This window comes from Poecilia formosa, unplaced genomic scaffold (genome assembly GCF_000485575.1).
Source record: "Poecilia formosa unplaced genomic scaffold, Poecilia_formosa-5.1.2 Scaffold185, whole genome shotgun sequence".
Classification (NCBI taxonomy): domain Eukaryota; kingdom Metazoa; phylum Chordata; class Actinopteri; order Cyprinodontiformes; family Poeciliidae; genus Poecilia; species Poecilia formosa.
In genome coordinates, this window is record NW_006800124.1 from 709,079 (window position 1) to 727,382 (window position 18,304).

At 37.6% G+C, this 18,304-nt stretch overlaps 1 protein-coding gene across 1 annotated transcript in view; it reads right to left on the minus strand.

Annotated features, from left to right (window-relative positions):
* Nucleotides 1-18,304, minus strand: part of LOC103147592 (copine-8-like) — a 96,962-nt gene that overhangs the window by 22,276 nt on the left and 56,382 nt on the right. The window contains exons 7-14 of the mRNA XM_016678546.1: nucleotides 14,044-14,107; nucleotides 11,990-12,093; nucleotides 11,227-11,331; nucleotides 10,759-10,800; nucleotides 7,535-7,610; nucleotides 4,269-4,325; nucleotides 1,549-1,610; nucleotides 1,212-1,258 (exon numbers count right to left, since the gene is read on the minus strand). Coding sequence (XP_016534032.1) covers nucleotides 1,212-1,258; nucleotides 1,549-1,610; nucleotides 4,269-4,325; nucleotides 7,535-7,610; nucleotides 10,759-10,800; nucleotides 11,227-11,331; nucleotides 11,990-12,093; nucleotides 14,044-14,107 — 557 coding nt within the window. The remainder of the gene's footprint in view (nucleotides 1-1,211; nucleotides 1,259-1,548; nucleotides 1,611-4,268; nucleotides 4,326-7,534; nucleotides 7,611-10,758; nucleotides 10,801-11,226; nucleotides 11,332-11,989; nucleotides 12,094-14,043; nucleotides 14,108-18,304) is intronic.

Genomic DNA, 18,304 nt, shown 5'->3' on the forward strand with positions numbered 1-18,304 from the left:
GTGTTGCGCAACACTCTCTTTTCTGCCTATGAATTGGCCTATGAGTTGTGTCGATGTTAATATCTGATATTGACACTGCTGTTATGGCAGTATTTACCAGCATTTTATCTGATAAAATTTTTATTCAATTACTTGATGAATTGTCAGAATAATTGACAGAATATCCAATTACTGAAATAATAGATTATAGCCCTAGCAGAGCTTCAGAAAGAGCAGGAGTTTCTTAAAGATACAGAGGGCCAATTTCAAGGTGTTAAATTAAAGTCAAACTTCTTTTAAGTCATGATTGAAAAAGCATTTATATAACAACTGGAGGTAACAGTTACTTCATTGTGTAATAAAATGGTACCATGTGGCTGGAAACACATAATAGTGCCATTTTAAGGCTCCTCTACCAGAATCAAAAAGCTTTTTTTCCCCAACAAGATCCTTTTCCCTCAGGAAAAAATATGTAAAAGTAGTGCTACTCGTATCTAGGTACAATTGTGAGTCCTCTGCCACTCTCTACATCATGTTATTGACATTTGTGGTACAAAAAAAATGGCAAACAGAAAAAAGGAAACCAATTTTAGATTCTAGCATAGCGTTATTAGTTTACGCTCATGGAAAACCTGGTTGTGGTTATTGTTCGGTTTATTCCGAGTATTCAGCCTCCTCAAAGACAGCGTGGTGGGAGTCTGATTCGATTACAATACAGAAACTCATCCATTTTTCTTCCCGTTACGTAAGCTCTGAAATTGTTCAACTCTGTATTAATCCGCTAAATCACGTTTTGCCAGAAAGAGTCAATCAATCATCTGTGACAAAGTCTTCTGCGCAGAACAGCTAATTGTGTTTGTCTGTCTTCTTCTTGACGTTCCTCATCTGGGCTGGTTTACTGCTGGGGCTTCCAAAAGCAGCCTGACAGGCTGGAAATGTAATTTGTAAAAAAATAAAATAAAATAAATAAATGCGAGCACTGTGATTCACTGACTAAGCAAAGTACTTTGGAGTAAAACTCCAAAGTTTGAAATGAACTTCTAACAGTCAAATTTCACACTCTTAATCCTCATTTTTTTACAGCTAAATTAAGTCATTAAGCCAAGCTGACTGACTAGGAACTCCCCTAAGAGTTCAATTTGCACAGATCTGATCTTTTAACTGCCAAACATTCATCCGTTCGATACACTGAGGAGATGCAAATTATAAGAGCGAAGCAGTGAAACACTCACCGTTTGATGCCGTGAAATCAATTGCCACCGTGAAATTAATCTGTGTCCTACAAAAAAGAAAATAAATGGCATAAGGAGAAACATGGAACCATCAATCATGTCAGATTATGCCGCGGCATGTTTTCAAAGCATGCGGCAGAGAGCAATTAAAGCAGCAGGTTATCGGCAGCTGTCTGTCTTAATGTTGGAGCCGGGAGATAACGCCGCCGCCGGTAATCTGCCCGGCTGAGCTGCTGCAGAGTCTACACTAATAACTGCGGGTGACACAAGATTTAATGATGAGAGCATCGCTGCTGCCTAATCCTGTACGACTTCATACCAGTTAGTGGGAACTTACCCGCCTCTGATGTAGTCCAGGAAGGACAGCTCAGTGTCCACCAGACAGGACAGGAGGGTCACCTGCCAGTCAGAAGAGCAGGGCAGTAAGACGGAAAGTCTCACTTTATAATCAATCCATCAAGTTCATTTGTATGACATGTTTCAACAACAACAAAGAAGTGCTTCACATGGTGAAACCATAAAGAAACATTGTAAACACAGTTATGAAAACCAGCAACAGCCATTAGAGTTTGTCAAGTCATTGTCAAAATCAGGTGGTAGAAGGCTGTATTTGTAACTGTCTTTATGTGACTCTGAAAGATCAGGCATATAAAGCTAATTTTAGTATTTCAAAGATAAAGACTTTTTTTAGATTTTGATCTCTCTTCTCTTTCATTTAAACAATAATTACGGTAAATGATCACAGAAGCTCTACGTTCTGGACTGTCATTGATTTCATATTGCTGTTCCAGTCAAATTGTTTGTCCATGTGGTGAGGATATAAAAACTCGCTGTCAACATAGATGCTGTTAAAAAGCCTGATCAAACAGATGTTTTAGGTAGATTTGGGCCTTCACTAATTGCTTTCTCACCACTCCAGTGGATCAAAGTGGAAGCGTGTTTACAAGTTGTGGCGCCAAAGTGGAGCTCTGTAATGCTGTATAAATAAAACTAATAAGCGAGAAACAGATGCAGGGAGTTTCTCTTTTTAAGATTTTTTTGTCTGGCAAGATACGCCAGTAAACAACCTAAAGTATTCCCATCAATTTTTAGCAGTGTTAATACCACACAGCTATTCATTACGACATTATCAATCTGTCCAGTTGTTTTCGACTTTTTACCAGATTCTTCCCTCCCTCACTTCCTGTTTAGATTAAATAAAATCCTGGTTTTCATCAAATTTCCTCAAATTAAATGCTGACAAAACAGAGTTTCTACTCACTGGCACTAATTCTACTCTATTTAAAGTCAACAACTTTCCCGTCACACTTGACAGTTCTCTGGTCTGTCCAACCCCTCAAGTTAAAAGTCTGGGTGTCATTCTTGACAGTAGTCTCTCTTTTCACTCTCATATTATCCGGTCTGCACACTTCCGCTTCCGTAATATTAACTAACTTCGTCCATCCCTCTCCCTGCACTCTACTTCCATCCTGGTCCACTGCTGGTCATTTCTCTAATTGGTTTCTGTAATTCTCTCTTGATTGGTTTGCCTCGTAAATCTATCCATAAACTTCAACTGGTTCAATACTCTGCTGCTTGCATCATTACCAAAACGGCCTCATTTCATCACATCACTCCAATTTTACAACAACTTCACTGACTTCCTGTCTCTTTAAGAATTCAATTTAAAATCCTGTTGTTTACATTCTAGGCAATCCACAACCTCCCCCCCTCCTTATCTGGTATGAAAGTATGAAATGGCAAAAGATTACAACCAAGAGAATACTATATTATTTTTTATACTGTCACCTTTGAATAAAGGTGACAGTATAAACAGTAGTCTCTTAATCTTTCTCTTAATTGAAAGATTAAGAGACTAATCTTTCAATTAGTCTCTTAAATTCATACTTACATGTTTTGATCTGCAGATTAGCGATGAGTTACTATTCTTCCAGTTTAGTGAAAATTCGAGAGCTGCCAAATTTTAATACATTTTAATAAATGTATTAAATGAACTGAATATGCAGAGACACAACGAGGTGTAACCCTAATGACAGAGGTACACCATGCTGAACAATTCACTTCAGTTTTAATTACTAATTAGTGTTGATTGGTATATTAGTCAATAATTAAAATGCTGTTAGCTGCAGGCCATTTACAAGTGTGGCATTATATGCACAACAAATGACTTCATTTGCTTTTTTCTCCATTTGAGATTTCCATAAGCTAAGTCTTCTTTCTCTCTCTATTTCAATGAGCATGTTGACATTTTTCACCATATAAGGCTGTGTTTTTGTAAAAAAAAATCTGATTCACATATGAGGTTAGAAGTTATTTTTGTTTTGTAATGAAGCTATACCATTATTATGTCAGTTCATATTTTGGAATATATAACCTTCAGAAAAATTATAGATGCATCAAAAAAACTGCTGATGACTAGAAGGTAATGATTTCCATAGACAAAAATAAGGAAACATTTTTACCAAAATAGAGCATGAACTATGTAATATGACCGATAGCTGGCTGGGTAGCTAGCTAGATACCCAGCTAACAAGATAGCTAGAGAGATTGATTTTAATACTGAATCTTTCACCAATAAGTGATTGCACCACACAAAGCACAAAAAGGCTGAACTAAAGGCAACACTCTTCAGTGTGGATCCCTTTACTGAGTGAAGAAGACTAAAAGTTAGCCATAGACATTGATACTGTTGTTTTTGTACCACAAATTGCACTAACTATGCTAATCCCAAATGTAAGATGCTGATGACTGTTTCATTTGTAAAAAAATAAATAAATAAATAAAACAATTCATTTTTAAAAATAGTAAAATATTGTTCATAGTCATTGCTCTTTTACACAGCTCATTAACATATTGAATTAATGTCACAGCAGGCAGACTAACATAACATAACATAATCTCAATGTTTTTCTTAGCAACAAAATTGGGTAAAAGTTTTAGCATCTCTAATTAACATCATAGAGTATATCATAGTATATTGTTATCTCTACAGTAATATTTTCACATGTGTTTTTGAAATACTGATTGGCGGTTGTTTGTCAAACAGTTTCCACTCACCGTTCCTGAGTTTTGGTACTTCTTCTTCTTCTTCCCTTTCTTTTTTGGATTTAGCACCTGTGGAGACATAGGCTTGTTTTTAAAGCCTGAAACAAAATTGTTGAGTCTTAATGGTTCTGCAGCAGTCAAAGTTCGAGTGACTCCTGGCCCCTCAAGTTTTAATTAACCCAGACTATTTAGCAAAGCTGAACTAAATGCCTTTTTAATAAGCATTACCATAGACAATCTCTATCCCCACATTAAAGGCAAAGTAATTACTGAATTTACTTTAGTCTCCTTCCACCCCCCCTCCTTTACAAATTCTTTTTCCACAGGCCTCAGGATGCTGCTCCCAAAAGAACCCAGATAAAACAGCATCACACAAGGGGCATATATTTGAACAAGCTCACATTTAATATCAGGTTTTACTCTATCTATATAGTCACAGAGAGAGAGAGAGAGACAGAGAAAAAAAGAACTGTGAAAAGTAAAGAAAATTGATGGAATATAACTTGACGCATATAGAAAAAAAAGGCAGCCCTACTCTTCTGTATTAAAATGATGGAGGTTGTTCTTCCTAAGCAGCTTTACTGAGTCTTAGTCTCCAGTGGTTTATGCTTTAGCAGAGCTAATGGAACAGTTAGGTAAACGCTCGAGGACATGAGGAAGGCTCAGAAGACTGACTTCAGTAATTCAACAGATTATAATAAGGAAATAAAAAACGGCCTTTCTATTGCCCAGACTCACATTCAAGTGATTCTATTAGGCTATAAAAGTACATATGTACATAAAAGTCAGAGCATTTTGTTCACGTAATTCTGAACAAATGGACAAATTATCAAAGGTCATCCATCTACTGGACCAGTTTTAGTGATATATGATCCAGCCTACAGTAAAAGAGAAAGGAGTGTGTCTATACCACAAAAACAGATCATGAACTGTAAAATGTGACCACCAGCTAGCCAGCCAGCCAGCTAGCCAGCCAGCCAGCTGGCTATCTAGCTTTATCGCTAGATAGAAAACTAGCGATAAAGCTAGCTTTCTAAAGCTAGCAAGACGGGTTTAATTTAACAACATATACATTTAAAGATTAAATAAAAAAAATACAGTATTAAAACCAAACAAAACCTTAACAATAAACCAGAGGGCGACCAATATAGGACATTTGATGAAGTATGTTGGGATATTTGAGTCTTAATGGAGAGAAGAACCAAAGACTACCTGTCAGAGCATTTTCTTTTAGTTTACTACTAAGAAAAGAAAGAATAAGAAAAGTACTGAGGCAACACAATTAGGCAGTAATTAAATTGTATTTTCCAGAGACCACCAGCCTACTATTACACAACCTGGAATTGATAATATTCTCTATAGTCACTAACTTTTTTTAATGTTTAGAACAACATTTTCACTGATCTGTTGGTGATATCGTACAGAAGGCAAGACTGATACAACAGTCAAAATGGCGCACACCTTCTGAGACCAGTAAACAAAACGATTAAACAGAAACAAAGACTACTCAAAATCAAACCAAAAATCAAACCTTAACATCATGAGAGCTTCACCTCTTTATTTTCAAAATGTGTAATTAACAGAAAATGGACTGAAAATATACAAATCTGACATTTCCTTTAGATGTTGCTCTTTAAAAAGCTATTATTTTTATGCATATTTTTAAAAATGTTTTTACATCTAACTTGTTTCTTTAACCATGATATTCAGAGGATAAAATCAAAGAAAAAAGACAATAAGCTAAAGTCAGCAGGGCTCCTTGAGCTTTTATGCTCAGACTGCTAATTAGTGAATAATTGCTGCTATATTTCTTCTTGTCAGCACAAGCAAAACAAAACTTTAGAGTGAGTTGTTTTTTAAACTACCCCTAATTAAACCTTTTTTAGTCTGGAAAAAAAGGTGCTGAATAAATTCACCCTGCTCACCGTGAGGGAGCGGATATATATTTTTGGCAAACCGAACAAAAGTGAGTCAGATGGAGCGTTTCATCTTATGCACTTACACAATAAACGACTAAAGCGATATGACATACTGTACAGAAACCATGGATGAAACGGTAAGTTAGCATTATGTCTTAAAATGAATGACTAAAACCAAGTTTGATTAAAATGCTGAGGGAAAGTTCATGCTAGACTGAAACTTGCATAATAGCTAGCAAGAGAGCTAGCTAGCTATGTGGTTAGCTAGCAAGCAAGCCTCTGGGACTAAATGAGTGACTGGCTTTTTGCTTTGGATGAACAGGTTCAATTTAGAACTTCAAATGAAAAGAAGCTGTTTCTCTGAATATATTACGTACATTTGGACTTTGTATTTCTTTGTTTGTGGAAGTGACATTAACCAACAGAGGTGATTTATTTATTTATTTTCAGAAAAGGAAAAGCAAGAGCTTTGTTTGCATTTACAGAGACGCATGTTGTTGGCCCTTGCTGTATTTTATTTTGTTGTGGTTGTTGGGCTTATATATACAGATACATGATAGATTGTATCATGTTGGTGATGCAGGGAGAAACGGCGACATAAAATTGGGCTGCTTTTGTTTTTTGTTGTGTTATTTTACCTAAAAAAAAAACAAAAAACATGTTGATGCAGAAAGCAGAAAAACGAGTACATGAAAAAAATCACTATAGGCAAGTCAGAATTTTACAAAAACCAGCGATCGTAATTGGTTACAATGTCTCTAGCTGTACAGAGTGGAGCTGTAACTCAGCTTTTAGGCGTTAAATGTTCATATGCCCTTTTGGGTCAAAAATACTCTGACATTATGAGGATCTACTGCGGAAACTATTCACAATGCACATGTTAGTGAAGGTTTCTTTCTGTAAAAAGCAAAGACAGAAATGGCCACCAGCATCGTTATTCAGAAGCCGTTGCTGTCAATCACGCGGGAGGAATTCATCTTTGTAGTAACTAAGAAAACAAAAGTTTGCAGCTGTGGCTTCGTCTGCTTGCGTTCACATGAAATATTTGGAAAAAAAAACAAAAAACAAACAAACATCTGTGAGAACAGATCAGTCCAACACTGAAAGTCACTGCAGAGTGCAGAGCTTTTATCACTGCACATGTAGCAGGCTTATTGGTGCGTGCAAGTGTTTTATTTTATTTTATTTGATAAAGTGTTAGATAAAGTGCTTTCCAGTTCTTCCTTGTCTCTAATTGGAATTAGGTTGAGTGTGTGGTCATATCGAGGGACTGAATGAATTCCAATGTCTATGACAAAAGCCTGTATGTGTGTATGTGTGTGTGTGTGCGTGTGTGTGTGTGTGTGTGAAGAATAGCACCTCATAGACATGGAACTGTGACTGGCTTCTGCACATTTCTCTGTAGCTGGTGCTGAACTCGCCGATGAAGTCATGTCTGTTAAAAAAAAACAGAGCAAAAATATGGTCATGTTTCACTCTAACTTCAAAATGTTCATACGGAAGAGTAGGGCCACTAAAAAAAAAGAGTATGATTTTTTTCCCCCTCAATATTTTTACTTTTGATCTCAGAGGATTAACGTTAGAATTCTGAGGAAACGTAAACATTTTGAGAAAAAGTCAAAATTCAGAGGAAAAGAAGATTAAAGTCAGAATACTTTTTTTTTCAGTGGCACTAATCGTCTTCCGTAAGATACAGGATCATAAAAAGATTAGAGAAGTAATCAGAAGTATCAGTGATAAGCTGTGTGGCCTCTGTCATCATGAGGCTAGTTGACAGTTTTTTTAATTTCATGGAGATAATGAAAGGTGTTTAAAATTAGAGTCAGGTGTTATTGGAAGCTCATCCAGTCAGATACTTTGTGTAAAAAGTATCTAGAAAGGCAGAAAATTATGTCTGAAAAAAATCTGTGCTTTGAAGGAAAACAATACAGTACACAATTATTGGCACCTCTTATGAAGATTTATATGTAAGTCTTAAAATAAATGGTTGTTATGGAGACAACGAGATACCAACCTTTCACTTCTCAAACTGCAAGCTTGTAAGATTTATCTTTCTTTTTTTTACTTGTTTTACACTCCTGCTCACGGTGTGACGGTAAGATAAATACCAGAAAAGATCCACCTTTGTTTGCAGCAGCTCCAGTTTATTAATATTTTATTGCTCTGAATGTAATTATGGGAGTGTATTCTTTTAGATATTTAAACACGGTGGAGATTGTTTAAGGTTTCCCCTCTTACAAGGAGAGTCCTGTAGTTATTAGAGTAGGTTCACCTCAGCTGTAAAAGACAGAATCTGAATAAAAATTTCAGGATGTATGATTTTTAATATGATTTGTATTTTATTTTATGAAACACATATTTGATCACCAACCATCCAGGAAAGTTCTCTCTCCCTGTTAGTCCGTCTTTAAGGTCCTCCTATCCTCCCTCATTACCTCTATTAATTGCTCCAGTTTGAACTCATTACTTATATGAAAACATCTGTCCACACACTCAATTTATTAAACTCTAACTTCTCCACCACGGAGGAGACCAACAGGAACAAATCAGATCTGCACAAGGCAGGGAAGGGAATCATTAGAAGATGGAGAAAACTCAAGATGACTCTGACACCAGATAGTTTGGTAAACTTGGTTTGATTTTGGAACAGAATTGCAACATTTGTTACTTTTTCAGCGTTTGTGGTTCGCACACACACTATGCTGTGTCAAACAAACCAAACCCTTTTGAAAAATCTGTTCACACCCCTCGCCTGTGATGGCACTGTACCAAGAACGACAAGAACGTCAATAAAACCTTTGAAGAAGACACCGAGCGCAACTTCCTTCCTCGCAAAATGTGAACAAAAGTGGAGTGGCGTCTGATTTTAGCGGTTTTAAGATTTATCTTTTTTGTCTTTGGCAAATGCACCAAGCAAAACAAACACTGTTCAACAGCAGCTGCATTTCCACTAACCATAAAATTGTGCAAATTGAAACTAAAAACAATACATTAGCTTAATGGAAAGATGCCAATTTTTTAAAAACTCACAATTACCAACAACTAACTCATGCCAGTTCTGCTTTTCGTTTAGAAAGAACTGAAAAAACCCAAATGCTTTTGAAGGGAACTGTTGTTAGAACATTAGAAACTGGTTAACTTCATGTTGGAGCAAAAAAAGACTCTAGATTATAAACTCCAGAGAGAACAAAACCCCAGTCATTATTATAAAAACAGAACTTCTCAGTATTATCTGAATGTTGTTGGTGAGTCAGTAACACAACCCAATAATGTGGACTTTATCGCTTTATGGCTCTAAAATGTCTGCACACCTTTGATAAAACGACAAATTTCAACAACATTCAATAAATTGACTACAATAAATCATTACACTCTTTTCCACATGTGATATTTCAATCTGAAAACCTACACGTCTGTCAAAAGGAAAAATTATAAGTGGTTTGATAAATGTGCAGCTCTAAACTAATATATTTTTAAAACGCCTTTTGATCCAGTTAAAGCACCAACTGCCTCTCAGCTCCAGGAAGCCTGGGATTCACTTTGAAGTTTCTGGAGGTTTTGATGCTGGGAGATTTTTGCTCATTTTGCCTGGCTTTGAACCAAGTCTGCAGTTTATTTTGTAGTGTTAGGTTAACCTCTGAGAGTGAAACTAAACGACTAAATCGACTTTCATCTGACATCATAGCCATGTTTCTGTCTGCAGCTTAGTGAATCAGTCGCTGTGTTTCCATTACAAATGTGCGCAAAACTTTGTCAATATTCCAGAATGTCGAAACAAGCAAAAAAAAAAACAAAAAAAACAACACAATTTTGCAATTGTGTTGTTTCCATTAAATAAGAAACACAATTAAAATCACATATTAATACGTTTGTTCACGCAACAAATCATTAAAAAAAAATATGCCACGCTGTGGTCCTCCTACCACTTCCTGTCATCTTCTTCTTTGTGGTTTCCATCAGTGGCAACATCTGGCTGTTGACCATGTGACTCATGTGATGTGAATAAAGTGTTTCCATTGCAGCTTTTGCAATATAAAACCATCTCATTCTAGCACCAACATTTTTATGGAAAGAGTTTTGATGCAAATTGCCGTGTTTCCATCAAACAAATTCAGTGTTAAATTGCGCATTTAATGGAAATGCAGCTACTGAGTGACGAAGAATACTGCAGAATTTAAAGCTGAAATGTTGAGGATTTAGTTTAATGTCTCTTTGTCTGGATGGCTCAACTTACATATTTTCTACCAATTAAGTTCGTTGGGATTAAAAAAAAAAAAAACACATATTTTAAAGAACACAAAAGGTGTCATTTTTCCAGAAATTAAGATTCATCTCTATGTACTTGAAAGTGCAAAAAAAAGTCACCTTTAACACTAAACATGTGTTTCTCTTTCTCTATAAAACAAGAAGCTGTGAGATGATTTCTCTGTGACTGTAAGCCCCTCGTATTTCTTCAAGTAGATATATTCAGCACAGGTATTATTGGTGAGATGGAGCCAATAATGTCGGATGGATTTAATTAAATAATGGCATGCCAAAATGTAATAACACGTAGGTCATAACATAATAAAATAGACCCTCACCCTCCATCTCTGTCCCAGTCATAAACCTCCACCTTAATGCTCCTGCAGGGAGAAAGAAAAGGTAGAAAACAAATTCAACACTTAAGATTTATTATCAGTTCAAAGAGCTCACTGCTGGTCTGAGGAAGAGTTTATTATACAATGTAATTTTATTTCACTTTTCTTCCTTTATCTTCCTTTAAAGAATCTCTCTATATTAACATGAATTGGAACACACCTTAAGTTTCCTAACAGATTAGCTTTTTTCCGCAGCGCGTGTACATTAGGAACCCTGTCGTTGTGCTTTCCGACTTTTCCTCACACGTTTCCTGAGATTTCATAAGCTAATTAATCTCTCTCTGTCGCCACGTATCACCACCGCGCCTGAATACTTCAGCAGTTCTAAAATTCGGAATCCTAAAGACGCTGCAATTATCTGTAAACAGTTGCCAAGGGCTTGCGGGGTTCCTGCTGTGGGCTGCGTTGTACCTGTCATAGTCTCCGTTGCACAGCGCCCTGACGGGAATTTTAAAAGCCTGCCACACCGGGTCCAGGGTATTCTTCACCACTTCTGTTTTGTGGCAGATGGTGTAGCTGTGAGACATATAGAAGTGTTACGTTGACAAAAAAAAAGAAGAAAAAAGAAAAACATAATAATAGCCCAGCAATGCATGCAGCTCTTTGTCAATAACTGTTGTTTTTTTTTTGTCGCATCTAGACTGGCTCTTTGTTACCACGCTGTGCTGCTGTTATACCCTGCAGCGAGGCATTTAAGCCGCATCAGTACAAACCCAGCTGCTCTAAAGAGAACATGTTAAGTGTGAGACGCTCAAGTCGACTTGAATAACAAGCATCTGCGGGGCAGAAAAAAAAAAGACCTCCGCACAAAGTTTTGCACTTAATTCCATCTTATCCATCACTCCCCTCTTTGTTTTCTTCTTGTCAACTCTGTCCTGTTTTATCGCCTCATCTACTGCCTCCTCGTGATGAAAAAAGGGGGGATCAGGGGGAAGAATGTCACATATACATCATCAAGCGTTACGTAACGTCGCAGAGACAAATCACTCTGCATAGGAGCTTTTGGAGCATGAAAACAGCCGCGCTCGGGCCTCCGTGTACATTAAAGTCATCTTTACGTGCGGGCTGTGTTTTTCTGTTGTTCACATGTGTCACATCGAGATGGCTGGATCTCTGAGTTCACCAAGTCGAGGAAAAACAAAAAAAAGGAAAAAAAATGCCTTGAAGTACTTACGACCCGTCTTCGTTGCTGCGGTAAAACACGAGGAAAGGATCCGATTTGCCGAAGAAGTCCTTCTTATCCAACTTGTTGCCACAAAACTGAAGCATCACTGACTCCTAAACAGGAGAAATAGAAACACATGTTACAGAGAACAACTAAAGATGAAAATATCCAGACACTGGTTAAAAAGTAAATATTTTCAAAGGGAAGTAAATGAGGGACCCGAAACACAAAATAGAGCACATGGTGACATTAGATCATTGGGATGTGTTGACAACCTGCCAAAGCAGATGGATTGTCATCTTGTCCACTGAGTTTGGCTTCACTCCAATATTACAAAACCATGTGATGGAAATATTATTATCAAACATTGCATTTCTCTTCATTCCTCTGTTCGTTAAAAACTTTCACCTCTTTTCTGACTTTGAATCTCATCGGTGGGCATCTACTGCAGTTAGACACCAGCAAGCGTCATGGCAACCAGAGGCCGAGAGAGACTTTTTCCATTGTCTGCCATTTTGACCTACGTGGCCAAATATTCCCACCACAATGTATTTTAACCTGCCCATTTCTAAAATGATAACGACGTAGTTGATAGTCTGTCATTTTTTTAAGTAACATTCAGTCTGAACAAGCTTCACAGAAAACCCACATCATGCCATCACATGTCAAACAGATGAATACATGAAACTTTTTCCCCAAAGTGATAAAAACAACAGACTGTGGTAGTATTTGCATAGAAACAATGAAATTCATCGATTGCACTTAAATTAGGAATGATTGGCCTGCTGTGGCCTGAACGCACAGCACGCCCAACTTCCACCTGGTCTGCATGGACCTGAATTCCTCGCCTGCTTGTGTGCAATCAAATGTCTAAAGTTGTCATGAGGTTTTGAACTTTTGTCTCCGACAGATGTCTTCTCATGGAAGTTTTGATGTTGATCTGGAGGTTCAATTCGCGCTCTGCTGCCACAATGGAAACCCGGGATCACAAGCACCACTTTGGCAAAAGTTTTGAAATCAGGGAACATTTTTCCAACTGAAGTGATCAAAAGTTGGCAAGACTCTCTGAATGAGAGGACAGGGCTTCAGCTAGTGGAATCCCTTATAGCTTGCACTTCTTCTACACCAGTATAATTCATAACACCTCCCGGATAGCGAGATAAATTGAGTACGAAACGATGCTCAGATGCTCTGATGGGAATCTTTTTTTTTTTTTTTGACTGGTTTAGTTACCGGGACTCTGTAAAGTAAACTTGAAAATGTCTGCATGTTTGCACCTAGTGGTCAGGAGTGTGAAATGCCAGATTCACTGTTTTAAAGGGGAAGTATTATGGACTTTCCAGGCACACAGTACCATTTTATTTCACAATTAGGTTACTATGTTACCTTCAGTTGTTATGAAGATGCTATAAATATCAAATATGACTTAAAAGAAAATTGGCTTTGCAATTTAATGGCATGAAATTGGGCCTCTGTCTCTTTAAGAAACTTTTTGAAATTCTACCTTTGGGCAGCCATCTTCTCTATTAACTCTTTTTTTTTTTTTTTTAAATGGTCAACAATAAAAAAAAATTATCTGGTTAACACAAGCCCAATAACCAACCAAAATTACATTCCAGTCCTTTGCAAGAATGACATTTTTCACATTTAAAGTGTGATGAGATATAATTTATAGGTTAGATTCCTTCTGTTCCAATCCCACTCTGTGAAACAGGCTCTTTAACTTGGCTCGATGAACCAGTTTCTTCTGTAGAGAGAGAAGATTTTACCCGATGTTGTTTACGTTTCAAACTCATTTTCTTTATAGACGACTGCTGTGAAACCGTTGACCTGGTAACAACTCATCCACAACCTGATCCAAAGTATTCAGATTCATCCCAGCAGAAGCCAAATCCATAAGAAGTTGTTTGTGAAAATTGTTTGATAGTCCTGACAGCATCTCACTGTAAGCCAATTAAGACTTTTTGGTTTAGAAGAGAAAAGAACAGGCCGGCGGAGAGAGAGATGAGAGCGAGGGCGGGCGGGGGACGGGAGACGACAGCGGCTTAAAGTCTGACTCTTACCCGGCAGTTGCTCAGCTCCTCTGCTCTAATGATGATGGTGCCACATTTCTTTCCTGGAATTCCACTGGAGAAAACAGAAAAAAAATATAAAAATAAAAAAATATAATGTGATAACTGTACGGCTGTTACTGCATGATGCACAATAATAGCCCCACAAACACAAATACTGCTCCTAAAGATTCTTCTTCCGGACACCAGTCATAAAGAAGTGTGATTTGTATCACTAAGGTGCACACAGTAATGCCACTTAATCATATTTTCAAATGTATATTTATTACAATTGGACAGACAGTGGAGAGAATAGTAAAACTAACAACCTCGACAATATGGACAGCTTTTTTCTTTTTTAAAAAAAAACATGATCAATTTGAAATTTATTGACAATAATAAACCAAGATTTTTATCATAAGAAATGTATCGCGATAAATGATACGATACCATTAAAGCCCATCCATGATGACATCACTATCAGCAGCCAATCATGACCAGCAACAAGAAATGAATGGGATCCGACGTTTTCGAGATATGACATACAACCTTCAGCACCATATTTATACAGACATATTCAATAAATTATAATATGCGCTCTGATGTCTTGTATTATTTCTTATTAAATGGAAGGAAGATTACACCCTTTAAAAATAGTTTTACCAATAAAAACTGCGGCGTGCGTTGGTATTCAGAACTTTTACCTTGTTACGTCTAATTAAAATTCACTGCTTTGATAGGTCACCTAATTAGTAAAGAATGTTTGTAATATGATGACCTGCAGTTTTGTGAAGGCCTCTGGGGTTTGTTAAAGAACACTAGTGAACAAAGAGCATCATAGAGACAAAGGACAAGTTTACAGCAACATCCCGGGAATCAACACCTGATCCAGAAATGGAAAGTTTAGCAAAACTGCAAACCTGAGACAACATGGCTGAGAATCTCTGTGGAGAAGAGAGACACATACTCTTCATTACTTTTTTTTTTTTTGCTGTTGCTTAGAGACGAGTAGAGAAAATGCCAATTCAAATTCAAAAACACTTTATTGATCCCAAAGGGAAAATAAATAATTAAATTCAATTGTTCATAGAAAGTCATAATAAGTCTAGTTTTAAACAAGCCTCGACGGGGAACAAGTAAATGTATAGGAGCCGCAGATACCAGATAAAACCAAAACAGTTTGTCTGGTACATCAGCCATTTGACACACTAAGAGCCTGAGGGCTGGAATACTTTTGAAAATCGCTGCAGATAACGTTAGATTACACTCAGAAACAGGATTTACATTACGGTTTAAAATGATGAGTCTTAAGTTATTTGCCATGCTAAGCTGACACGCTTGAATTAATGAGCTGTTTGCCGAGGTAATTGCCCATGGAGTCTTTCACATGCTCGTCTTTACACTATTCAACCTGTCTGCGATGCACTTTTTGCTGAAATAATTTGGCAATTAGTCAAGCTGGCCGACGCCTTGAAGACATTTTAAAGAGACCGATGTGGGCTAAATTAAAATAAGCCTGATGCTGTATTTCAGTGGCCATCATTGTGCTGTGTTTTCAGCGGGCTCAGAAGGTCACCGGGTAGCGATGCAGTTCAATGCACCGTTTCTACTCCATGACCCAGGAGGTCAGGCACCCACTGGTAATCATGGGTTTAGAAAGCCCCCAAGTCTTTTTTCCCCTTTTATTCACTGTTGTCTCATGTCTGCTTTTCTGTATTGGCAGAAAACAAGTTTTCCCACTGGACATTAGAAAAAGAGTCACTGGTGGAAACCACGAGGAAGAAGACAACAGGAAGTAGTTGGAGGATGATGGCGCAGCATGTTTTTTAATAACGTATCACGTGAACAAACTTATTCACGTGTGATTTCAATTGTGTTTCTTCTTTAACGGAATCATCGCAGCTGCAAAATTGTATTATTGGAATATTGACAAAGTTTGCACACATTTGTAAAGAAAACGCAGACACTGTCACATGACCACACAAATACACAAATACCACATGACCAAACCCTCTCCTCCCCTAAAAACCCAAAACAGCAAGACGATGCAAATAAACATCAGACACTGATATCGACTCACTTATTGAACCGATGTTAAAAAATGACCAACATCGGCCGATACCGATGTTAATGTCGATATATTGTGCATCACTACTTCAGACAGAGAGAACCTGACCTCAACCCAATAGATCACCAGTGGTTGTTCACACAAATGCTGAAAAAAATAACAACCACTACATCAACTAGAAACGAACATCATAACGATATATGTGGTTTGGATGTCAAACAAAAACACAAACATCACACAAACCGACACCTTCAAACACAACAAAAGACGTTCATATTGAGAAACCATCTCCTCAATATTATCAAAGACTGAAGAACAGGCACAGATGAACTGAACCTATGCAATAATTAATACTCAAAGGTTCTGAAAAAGAACTTTGAAAAAATATCTATGGCATATGTTATACACGTTTAACATTTCAAATGTTGGAAGCTCAAGAAGCTTTGATTCTTGAAATGGTTTTATGTTTATTTTGAACACTCAGGTTGACAACGGTCAACCTTAACTCGTCAAAACCCGTAGCAACCAACAGTGCCTACACTAATGGATCGCCAGAGAAAATATGAGGCAAAATTGCTTGAAATGCTGAAATTGAACAGAGCAGCTGTTATTGTTCAACTAAATCTGAGGTTCTTATGTGCCACAGAGGAAAACAACATGTTTTTATCCTAATTCAGTGCTGAATTGCTTACTAGTAATTAAATAGAACAAAGTTACTTGGTGTTAAGATTTAAAATTTTAGTACAGTGAAGAACATAATGACAGTCTCAATACTTTTGTGCAAATAATCTTTAGCTTTCTCCTGCAACTACTTCCTTTCTTGTCAACATTAAGCAGCGTTCCCATGTTAATTGGAAACAGCAAGTCGCTGTGGGCGTATTGATTCTATTTCCATACAACTGGTCAATGGTTTGTGTGCATGCAGCACTTCTGACTTCGCTGCACGTGTTTTGTTGCTATGATACCAAGTTGAAACAAATGTTTGTTTGTTTTTTTGAGTAGGTTCTGTCTCCCACGCACGATAGTTTTGTTCAGACCTTACTCAAGATCTAACAGATAAATGAGAAATTAGCTGAACAGCAAATATAATCATAATCTTAAGATCCTACATAAATCGACAGAGACCTCTGAAGAAGGAACCTGGAACTTCTCTACTTTTATTTAATCCACCGTCTCCCCCCAGAGGATTATAAGACTGGTGGGCCACCAGGCTTTACTTGCCCCTCCACCAGGCTAAGTGTTATTTATTTTAAATGAGGTTTTTTATATAGCAGTAACAGTGACAGGAAAGGCAAACTAAGACACGGGAGGCTGACCACTAAATCTAGACCAGATGTTTGCCACAAACTAAATGAGGGAGGAGAGAGATCATTTCATTTGGCTGAGATCTGACAAATAATGACTCGGAAAGAAAACAATAAAACAGAGAAATTGCAGGAAAATTGGAGCAAAGCTTTGAAAGCCCCCCTCCGATTCCCCTCAATCACACAGTCACCTGAGACTCAACAACCACACTCCCTTTGATGAACGGGAAAGGAGTCATTGAAATTAATTTGCTGCACAACATGGAGAAATTGTTCGGTAAGTGGGTGGATGAAAAAAAAAAACGGGCCGAAGAGCTAACAGAAGAGGACGGACCAAGTGGGGAAGGCAGAGGGAGACAGGAGTTAAGTCCCTGGAAAGATGGAGAGCTGAACGAGAAGCCGGCGCCTGAACACAGAGTGGGCCTGAAAGCACCAGCATACGGTCGCCCAAGTATCACCGAAATGGGTTTTTAGATTGGGGAAGCTCTTAGGTGCTCATAATGCGGACGCGTATCGGCGTGGAAAGCGAATGTCACCCTCCTGTGTCTTAGTCCAGACCTATTTTTAAACACTACGATGCTTCACTATTCTGGAAACAGAGAAGCCGATAACTTACTGATTTCCTCACAGGATGCATGTGCTGTCACATTTAGAGCCAATTACGTTCCATTAGGAACAGAGTCGCTCTCTTTGCCTTTTGTAATTCTGGTGGGGGGATAAAAGATCTGAGAGAACAAAATGTGAAAAAGTGCAGCCTACTCTTTTTGAATATGAATCTTTGCAAAGGAAGTCTACAAGTAAGACAGAAGCATTGTTTCTTTTGTTTATAATTAGCTTCATCCATCATTTGTTTAAGTCCAGCCAAACTTACCCTTCTCTCATTATCTATATCGTTAAAAAT